Source organism: Cystoisospora suis (assembly GCF_002600585.1).
Source record: "Cystoisospora suis strain Wien I chromosome Unknown contig_1802, whole genome shotgun sequence".
Classification (NCBI taxonomy): Eukaryota; Apicomplexa; class Conoidasida; order Eucoccidiorida; family Sarcocystidae; genus Cystoisospora; species Cystoisospora suis.
Genome location: NW_027154602.1, coordinates 25,565 through 35,710, shown reverse-complemented (window position 1 = coordinate 35,710; position 10,146 = coordinate 25,565). Strand labels below are relative to the sequence as shown.

General features: G+C 42.9%; 1 protein-coding gene across 1 annotated transcript; it reads left to right on the top strand.

The window, feature by feature from the left end:
- The first annotated feature begins 437 nt into the window (after positions 1–437).
- Positions 438–9,373, top strand: CSUI_004021 (rhoptry metalloprotease toxolysin tln1). Its single transcript, XM_068064216.1, has 5 exons — positions 438–1,211; positions 2,080–3,153; positions 4,547–6,190; positions 7,124–7,518; positions 8,878–9,373. Exons 1-5 carry the CDS (start codon positions 708–710, stop codon positions 9,098–9,100), a joined length of 3,840 nt encoding a protein of 1,279 aa, XP_067923813.1. The 5' UTR covers positions 438–707; the 3' UTR covers positions 9,101–9,373.
- Positions 9,374–10,146: the final 773 nt, after the last annotated feature.

Below are 10,146 nucleotides of genomic sequence, written 5' to 3'. Positions count from 1 at the left end.
ATCTTTAATCTATCTATCTATCTTTAATCTATCTATCTTTAATCTATCTATCTTTAATCTATCTATCTATCTTTAATCTATCTATCTATCTATCTATCTATCTATCTATCTATCTATCTTTAATCTATCTATCTATCTTTAATCTATCTATCTATTGATCTATCCGTAAGCCTGAAGCCGGGGGATACACTCGGACAGCTAGTGTCTATCTCCAGTCTGCCTTTCCTTGTTTTATCTATCTATCTATCATCTATCGTTAATCTATCAATCTATGTTGATCTATTTATCTGTCTGTCCGTCCATCTTTGATCTTCTTCCTATGCCTATATCTTTTTATTCACCTGTAACGAGCCAGTCAGTCTGTCTCTTCTCCTTTCTATGGCTCTTATCGTGTCTCTCTCGTCTTTCTTTCTTTCTTTCTTTTTCTCTTTATAGGCCTTTACTACTATACACCTGAGGAAGTCTTAGCAGGGAGTCATCTGGTCTATGACTTTGCTCCGGAAGCGATCGAGAGATATCTTCATCTCTATCTTACACCTGACAACTTACGTCTTTTCGTCTTTGATAAGAAGTTGGGGGCACAATCCCAAGCGAATCGAGAAGAGCACTGGTATAAGATCAAGCACTCCGTTGAAGAGATTCCTCTATCTATCCTACATCACTGGCGAGTCATCTCAAAGCTAGGACGGAAATTATCGCTCAGGCTTATGTTAAGCGAAGGCATGGATCTTCCCCAGCCCAATCCTTTCTTACCTAACGAAGCCCTCGTACTTCTCGATTCTCAAGAGAAGGAACAGAGTCAAGAAAGGTCTCTTCAAGAAAGAGGAGAAAAAGATAATGATGTGGGGGATGGCAATAAGGACAAGAATGATCTCTTCTTTTCAAACAAGGCGGAAAGAGAAGATGAAAGAAGAATGAAGAGAGAAGAAGAAAAGAAGAAGAAGCAGAAGGTGATGGATAAGTATCCACGAATCCTTGAGTTTCCTGCTAAGCATATATGCAGGAGAAGCAATGGGAATGAAGGAGATCAATCGCATGCGAAAGAGAAAGAAGGAAAGTGCAATATATTTCACAAGCAAGATGATACCTTTCACACACCTAAAGGCCTTGTTCTTCTTCATATGTATTATGTCGAAAAGCTCCGAGATCCAGTACGAGAGCAGCTCCTCATGTCCCTCTATGTCACAGCCATCAACCTCTCCCTGAGAGAGGTAAGAAACCCCGTCAGGGGACAGAGAGATACACGCAAAAAAGGAAAGGAAGAAAAACGGACAAAAGGAAAGATAGACGTAGGTAAATCCGTGGATAGATAGATAGATAGATAGAAGGTAGATAGATGGATAGAGCAAGCGAGATAGACAGGTATATGGATGAAGGATAGATCGGTGGATCTATACGAGAGAATGGGAGAGCCACAATAGAAGAAGACAAGTGTGACTGGTAGAGGCAGAGAGGACTGGAGAAGAGAGAGTTAGTTAGATAAAATGAGAGCTCGAAGAGAAGAAGAAGAAGAAGAATGACAGGAGAGATGTGTGGATCTAGGGTAGATGGCTGTGAGAAAAAGGTGAAGATAGTAGAGAGATGTCTCGATTCCAGTTAGCCAAACAAAAGTCTAGAGACATAGAGAGGAAGGAGAATCTCCGATCTCTCTGTCTCTCTCTCTCGGTTAAAATATGAGAATGTCGTCCATCGTCAACCATCACACTGATAGAGATAGATCTCGAACAGTCGTACCTCTTGATACATACAATATGCTCGCATATATCTATATGTGTCTGCATGTGTATATATCTCTGTAGATCTATATGTGAAGAAATGCCTGGTTTGCCTGTATATTCCGTTGGGATCTGTTAATGCAGTCGTCGTCTTCCTCTTCCTCTTTTTCATCTTTCTCTCTTCACTTCGCCATTTACATTCCTTTCTTTCTTTCCTCTTTCCACCCTCAGACTTTCCCACTTCGTTGCCTTCTCACTGACTAGTTCTTGCCCTTCGCTTTTTCTTTTTAGTCTGCATGCGTATCTCTCCTATTCTTCTTTTTCTTTATGTTGTTCTGTCTTTTCTTCTTCTCTTGTTTCGTAGAGGTATTTCGCTGCTCATACAGGGGGGATTTCGATCTCTCTGAAGCACGGCGTGACTCTAGGCCATCCTGGACAGCCCTCAGTGGTCCGTACGAAGGCCATAGCTTTACAAGTTGCAGGCTTTACAGATAAACTTGGCTATACTCTCCGCTCCGTAGCTCGATCTATATCAAAAGAGACACAAGAAGGCGAGAGGGAAGAGCCACCATCCGATGTGAAGAAGAAGAAGAAAATTTCTTCCTTGTCTCTCTCGGATAGGGATTCTCCTTCTTCTTCTTTGCCAGGGCACTCCCATCATCCTCCTCCTCCTCCTTCTCAGTCTGGATTTCTTGGGTTTGGTATGGGAAGTGTCTCTGGACCTCTTTCGAGTGTACATACACATGTGCAGCCAAAGAAAGGCCTTGTCACTATTACAGATACTACCCATATCGAATCGTCAAGCATCAAGCTTCCTAATACAGACGTCGAGATAGGAAATACAAGGATAGATCGATCACATACTAACAAAGTAGAGCGACATACAGCCGATATAGATATCTATTACCAAAGAGCCAAACTCCATGGTATAGGTCTAGGCTCCTCCATGAAGACTTCTTCTTCGATCTTCTCGCCCCCTTTTCTTTCTTCGATAGCACCCGCAAGACAAGATGACGACGAGCAATCGTCTCAGGAACAAGAGACACAGAAGACACCCGTGAAGAATGACAAGGATGAAGATGCTATAAAGAATAACCCTCTTTTCTCCCTCTCCCCCTCTTCCTCTTCTTCTACTCTTGGAGAAGCAGATCATCCTTTACTTGAAGAGTGCTTTCTCCAAGTAGCCCTAGATAGCTTAAGAACGGGCCTACGCGTTGCGACGTTTAGTAAAGCTCCGTCACAGCAAGCCTCAAGTCGGACTCTGGAGGTTCTCTTACATCCGTACATTCCTGCGCAGAAACTGTACGAAGGTCTTCTCAAGCTTGAGAAAGATTTCATCCACGAAGGAGACGGCAGTGGACTAAAGCGCCTTCTACGTGAAGTGCGAGAATGGGCTACAAAGATGTGGAAGAAAATCTACATAGAAGGATTGATACAGGTAAAGAACAATGTAAACAAGGGAAAGAGAAAGATAGTGGAAAAGAACGATAAAGAGGAAAGCAAAGAAGAAGAAAGCAAAAGAAGAAGAGATTCAAACAGAGAACGGATGGTCACCTTGTGTTATGTTGCGTCATCAGGAGGTTATACTGGCTGTGCGTGTACATACGTATATACACGTCTATAAATATCTATATATGTGTATATGTATAGATAGATAGATAGGTAGGGCAACCTCCCTCTTTGATATGCTGGTATGTCCATACAGGTGGCGTGGTCGTACTCTCTCTGGAACGTGTGTGTGTAGGTGTATCTATATGTATGTTCATGTATGTATATCTATGTATCTCCCTGTCTCTATAGATGTGCATGTTGTATGTAGGTTGGAATGACGTACGTTTGTACGGCGAGATAGATTGATAGATAGAGTAGGATCTTGTTCATGTGCTATACATAGGAAGTTGCATGCAAGCTAGCCAGTGTATAGATAGAAGTCACTTCTATATACCATCTCATGTGCTTTTCTTCTTTCTTCATCCATTCATCTATCTATGTAAATATGTGTCATCTTCTTCGATCTGCTTCTGTCTATCTATCCAACATCCATCTGTCTATTTATAGATAGAAGTATGTATGGAGGTGTATATACTTATGGATGAGTGTATAGATAGTTGATAGATAACATACTAATACTAATACAGTCCGGATCGTAGAGGACTAATCGGTGTAAGTCCCCTCATAGCTTTACTCTTCTGTCGGTTCTCTCCCCCTATACTATAGAAAGAGAGATCTGAAGTATAGATATCTATATATCTATGTATGTATCTATCTATCTATCTATGAGGAGGTCGATAGGAATCTTGTATTGACCCTCTTAAATGAAAGAAGAGAGAGAAGTGAAGAAGAAGAACCTGAACAGGAAGAAGAAGAAGAAAGAAAGACTTCCCAGCCGAGATGACTTGTTAACACACGAGAAAACGTGTCTCTCCACTCATCACGACAAAAAGAGAGATAGAGAGCTGCTTTTCTCCTTCTTTGCCTTCCTTTCGCTTATTTCAACCGTTCGAACCTTACAGGCAGCTCAGGGACTATCATTGCAGCCACGATCATACATACAAACCTACAGATGGATAGATAGGTAAATATCTCTATCTCTCTATATAGATAGATACGGGTCTCTCTGTCTCTCTATCTATCTATATATAGGTCTCTAAGAGAACTGCTTTGTATAGTTAGATGTATGAGATACACTAGATGAGTCTATTCATTTCCTTCCCTCACAATAGTCCTCTACATCATCTCCCTTTCATCTTTAACTGTATATACACATCTCTATCCGCCTATCTCTTCTCTTATCTCATCTTTCTTTCTCTTTCTCTTTGGTCTTTCTTTAGGGCAATATTTCAAGGACATCTGCAGAGGAATTGATAAGTGATGTAATTACCGAACTTCCTATAGAGACCGTGTTAAGTGTCTCGGCCTTAGATCGTATCAACGTCCTATCAATCTCTGATCTTCCATCAGTAGATGAGGATAATAAGAAGACTTCTCTTCATACCTCTTGTTCTTCTTCTTCTCCTTGTTCTTCTTCTTCTTCGTCGTCGTCTCCTCTCTCTTCCTCTTCTCTTATTGTCGAGCAAGCAAGCAATGGAGGCCAAAGAAACGAAGCAAAGAAGGCCTTGGAGATATCCCCTCAACACAAGTTTGATCTCTACTCCATTGGTAGTGCATCCTCTGACACTCTCTCTCCTTCTCAGTTGCCTGTCTTAGGCGAAGGCGAGAACGAGAATGAAGAAGCCGTGCTAATGAAGAAGCACAAGAAGAATCGAGCGCAACAGACGCCAGGTAACATGAACTCTCCGTGGCAGGCTCCTTCTTTCTCTCTTTCTCCTGCTTCGCTTGCGCGGCGCCTCCTTCTCAATCCCTATGACAATGGGATTAGCGAACCTTCAAAGTCTATCACGATTAACAAGAAAGCAAAACAAGATAATGAATGGAGAAGAAGAAGAAGAGAAAGAGAGGTTTCGTCTCGACCAGATGAACAGATAAAGAGGATCGAGAGCGATGAAAGAAAACCTCCTGTTGCCTCTGATCAAATGGGAAAAGGACATATGATGATCATGTATAAGAGAGGTGGTCTAAGAGGCGGTAAGGGAGAAAGAGAAACTTCTTCTTCTTCCTCCTTTGTTTCTCCACATGGAAACCTCTTTCGCCGTCAATTCTTCAACGGGAAAGCACGTTTGTTCCTTAACTATCAATCTCCCCCGGCTGTATTGACAGCTCATTCGAATTCGATGAATCTTGTTTCGAAAACAAAGACCCAGGAGATTCCTCCTTCCTCGTCTTCAATTCAATCTTCTTTTTCTTCTTTTCCTTCAATCTTAACCGCAGGAGATCTTGAGCTGACTCCTACACATGCCGCATTCTCAGGACATGCCGATCGATTGAAGGTGACAGCTATGAATCGATTCTCCGCAGGAATCTCCCGTCAAGTCCAGTCGACGCAAATTCAATCGATCCGATCTTTACATGATAGTTCTAAGAATTCTCAGATAAACAACGGCCATCTTGCTCTTCAGAATCTCTCTGAAGTGCATCCTTCTTCCTCTCAAGGAAACCTCTCTGACTGGAGAAGAGTAACCGCCAATCCTATCATAAGAGGTCGATGGGCTCGCCTTATACGAAAGGTCCTCATGAAAGGTAGACCTCTCTCAAGGTCCCAGGAGGAATCTCCATCGTCTTCGCCTCGTCATCCCTTTCAATCTTTTCCACCATCCGCCTCCTTACCGTTATCTTTATCTTTCTCTTTACCATCTTCTCCTCCTCATGAAGATTCTTCCGCTCTCCCTCGACGTCTAGATAATCGTACGATGACTAGGAGAGAGAATCTCCTACTCCCGCCCTCTACCTTGCAGACATTCTGTCCGGGATGTACGCCTCATAGAGCCCCAGATGTTCTACGCAATCCGCATATAAGAGCGAAGCTCTTCAATGCTAATCCTAGTGATAGCAAAAGCCAAAGTTATCTTCTTATTGAGGTAGGTGTAAACAAGGAGAAGGAAAGAAGGAAAGAAAGAGAGAGACAGAAAGAGAAAGAAGGTGGAATGTGGGGGAGGGGGAAGGATGGTAGCTATGTGTCGTGATTCACTCCCTCTCTGTAAGACATGGGAGTTGAAAAAGAAAGTAGATCTATGTATATTTCGTCTATCGATGTAGGTGTATCGACTTATCTATCTATCTATCCATCTTCAATGTGTGTATCAATGTATCTTGCATCGATCTCTCTGGATCTATCTTTAGTCTCCGGATCTGTGTATGTCTATTTTCAATCGATTTATCTAGCTTTGAGTTGTGAAGGAAGACTTGAGTGAGTTCTTTGCATCCAGTAGTAGTAGTGCTAGTAGTAGCATCAGTAAAAGCAGGATCGACAGGGGGGTTCTTTCTTACAGGAGAGAAGAGAGAAGAAGCCTGGGTCTTTCCTAAGTGTAGAAGAGGTATAATCTTCTTGTCTTGGGATGGCATGTGATACGAAAGAAAGCAGAGAGAATGAGATGACGAGATATCAAGATGTACATCGTCTATTCACATCTCTATCCTACTTCTCTCCTTCCTTGTTCTTCTCTTGCTATTCCTCCTCCTCTTCTTCTTCTTTATCCTTCCTTTGTAAAGGATGACTTTGAGTAGTCAGAGTACCTCATCTCCCCTAGGAAGTCGCGAGCAAGTCTCTTCTATAGAAACAACACCTTTCGATATAAAAGAGATCTATCGTCAAGCTGCTCTTCTTCAGTCGCTTTATTTCCCCCTCTGTGTTGATCTATCTATCTGTCTATCTCTCCTATCATCTCTTTCTCTCGTCTAAACCTTTCCATCCTGAGTATCCGTTGTCCTGTCTTGTTCTTCTATCCTCTTCCTCCTATCAATACATCGATCTCTTTTCTTTCTTTGTCTCTCTTCCTGGTCTCTAAATACAGGTGGGACCTCTGGAGAAGGTTCATGAGAAAGCGCTCTTGTATCTAGTGTATCAGTGGATGAGCCAGAGATACTTCAACGAGCTACGTACACGGCAACAGCTCGGCTATTTGACCGCGATGTCGATATATCGATTAGAGAAGATCTACTACTATGTTCTACGAGTTACAACTACCTTCAATCCTTCTGGAGTGACGGAAAGATCTCTTCAATTTCTACGAGAAGAAAGATCAAAGACTTTAACTTCCGACGAATTCTCCAAGTATCAGCAAGCAGCTATCGATATATGGAAGCAACAGCCAAAGAATATCTTCGAAGAGTTCCTTAAAAACCTCAGACAGATTGTGCTGGCCGATCAGACCTTTGATATCAACGAGCGGATGGTCGCTGAACTCCAGTAAGGTCCTATACGATTGCATGCATGCAGTCGTGGAGGTCTATGCACAGGCCTATGGTTCGTTCATGGAGACAGATGGAGAAGGAAAGATAGTCTGTCTAATAGCAATACAATAGAAGGGAGAGTCGAAGAAATGTGAGAGAGGGATGAAAAGAATGTTTTCTTTAGGAATGAATGATTTCTTCGGACTTTTCTAGGGAAATGAAACTCAGAAAAAGAGGAGAGAAGACGTTCTAACTACTCTACGTAGTTCTCCTATCGCAGACATATACACACAAATCCTTCTATGATTCAGAACACATGGATATCTATCAGGCCCTTTGCTTTGTAGATAGAAGTGTATTATAGATGGATAGTCATGTGTATATACATCCTCTTCGTATATGTCATCGTGGGCGCTCTCACACCTTCGAGGGCTCTGTATGCGCCTGTAGATAGCAGGAGGAGCAGTTCCAAAGCTCTTCGTGAGCATCGTATACACACACACCTATATGTTGATATCGATGTATCTATCTCTATACCAATGTATCCCTCTGAAGACTGTTCCGTTCTTGTATGGCTTAGCTCCGTTTCGGTATGTATAGGAATGGAAGACCCTAAGGAGGTCGAGCTCAAGATGCTTAGCGTGTTAAGATATATCAAGTAGCATGATAGAGAGACTGGATGAACTTTCCTCTGTTTACTAACAGGAAAGACATCACATGTATCTCCCATCTATCTATGTGGATGTAGGGTGGCTTTCGAAGCTCGGGCATACAATAGTAGGAGAAATCGTATCCTTCGTGACTGATTGATTGATTGACTGGTTCTTCTCATTTTCTGGGCCGGCCCTATCATAACTCCGACCTCTCATATTAGCCTGATAGGAAAACCTCTTCTTGTCCCTTTCATCTGTTAAACCTCTCGTCTTCCTCCTTCTCTAGTATCCCTATTCCACTCTCCCTTTTTTCTTCTTCGTTTTCCCCTAGCTTCTTTCCATTCTTTGCATCCCCCTCTCTGTATAAGAACTCCAGATTAGAAAAAGGAGGAAAGATTGCTAGTTGACCAGCTACAAAGAAAGGAGGAGCCTGGAACTCCTGACTCCTTTTTGGTGGAGAATAAATAAGAAAGAGGTCCTTGGTCGCAAGGCAGTTTGTCAGATTGAGTGATATAACTGGCGATGAAGTGAAGTGAGTATTATGCTTAGTGTTGTATGTGTGGTGGGTCACCCTGGTGATCGACTACCGCGTGACCGTTGTGTATCTTAGATGAATTGCCATGAAAAATTTGACGAAGTAAAGCTCGGTGTAAAGAAGAATTGCTCGTTACTTCGTTCATCTTTGAGCGGTGGGTGTGTGTTGTGAATGGTTTTGCATGCAGACAAGTGACTGCTGAAGAGGTTCAAGCATTCAGAGAATCGACGATGTTTGCCAAGCCGTGGTTGGTGATTGAGCTATCTAGCCAACGACAGAAACCGAAGGATCTGGCCTCTGAGAAGAGTGAAGAAGATAGCTTAGATTCTGGCTATATTCAACCCTGGCGTGATATCATGCCTAGCTTGTTTTCTCCTTCTCTTAACACGGAGGGGCAACTCCTGGAATAGGAGGGAGAGAATCTGAAGAAGGTTCTTTGGCCCCTTCTGTGAACTCACTTGCTCATAACAAGTGTGGAGAAGAAAAAAGAGAGTCGATTGTTTATGTTTTATGTAATTCATTGGTTTTTTCCCATGAATTTCTTTCTACAGATTTCCGTAGAATGAATGAGAAGCTTACAAAAGAACAGAACAACTCGTTCTGGTAACTTCTTGTTTGTCGGCTGCCGTAGTCCAGTCTTGTTGTCGAAGTTTTTCTCCTCCAAGTTCACTGGGCAGTAGCAGGAGTTGTTGGTCGTGTGTTTGACTGACAAGTCAACTACGCGCTAATCAATACAGGGCAGGCGCCTTAAGACAAGAAGACGACGGGTAGATGATGGGGTGGGCGTCATGCTAGCCTTTCGCCTGTGTTTCTGTAGAAAAGGTAGCAGATGGAAGGAGGACAGGAGTAGAGACCGCACTCGGATGAGAAGAAACAAAGAAACGACTGACAGCGAGCGAGCGAGCGACAATGGTGATGGAAGGCCTGTTGTACTGCCCCTACTCTTTACGACGGGCTACTATGTAAACAGAGTAGCCGAAATGCCTCCTCCCCGCATGCTGAACAGGAGCTTATTATGGTTGCCATCAGCAATGCGTCTCTTGGCTTGCCCGCACATTTTCGGCTTAAGGTCACAAACTACGGCTCACGTCAGTCAAGTCTTCTTTGGAGAGAACTCTACAATACCGGATCTTTAGTGTCTGGATGGTCAGAGTGCTGACAGCTTCACGCATAATTGATAACAATACTCTCCTCTAGCAAAGTAAAATCTTACGTCGATCAAGCTTGATCAACAGTCAAAGAAACGAGTGTTCTGAAAGATAGTCGGATGTCTAGATTGCGGGGAACAAACAACGCGCACAGGATGCTTGACAACCTAGACAGCGTCCGAAAGACGATTAAGGAACGGAATGTGGGATCTCACGCTAAGGCAAACCGAAGCCGGAGTGCCTTCAAACGTTTGTCGAGCGGCAAAGGGGTCTTTTGTACCAGGAAACAGGCGACAGTTGTTTTTTTG

What these genes read in the sequence shown, in the direction of transcription:
- CSUI_004021 (XM_068064216.1), top strand. Translation starts at nt 708, where the DNA reads ATGTTAAGCGAAGGCATGGATCTTCCCCAGCCCAATCCTTTCTTACCT. An exon ending in AAAGTTATCTTCTTATTGAG is followed by an intron (nt 6,191 to 7,123) that starts GTAGGTGTAAAC and finishes CTCTAAATACAG; the next exon opens with GTGGGACCTCTGGAGAAGGT. An exon ending in CGGATGGTCGCTGAACTCCA is followed by an intron (nt 7,519 to 8,877) that starts GTAAGGTCCTAT and finishes TTTTGCATGCAG; the next exon opens with ACAAGTGACTGCTGAAGAGG.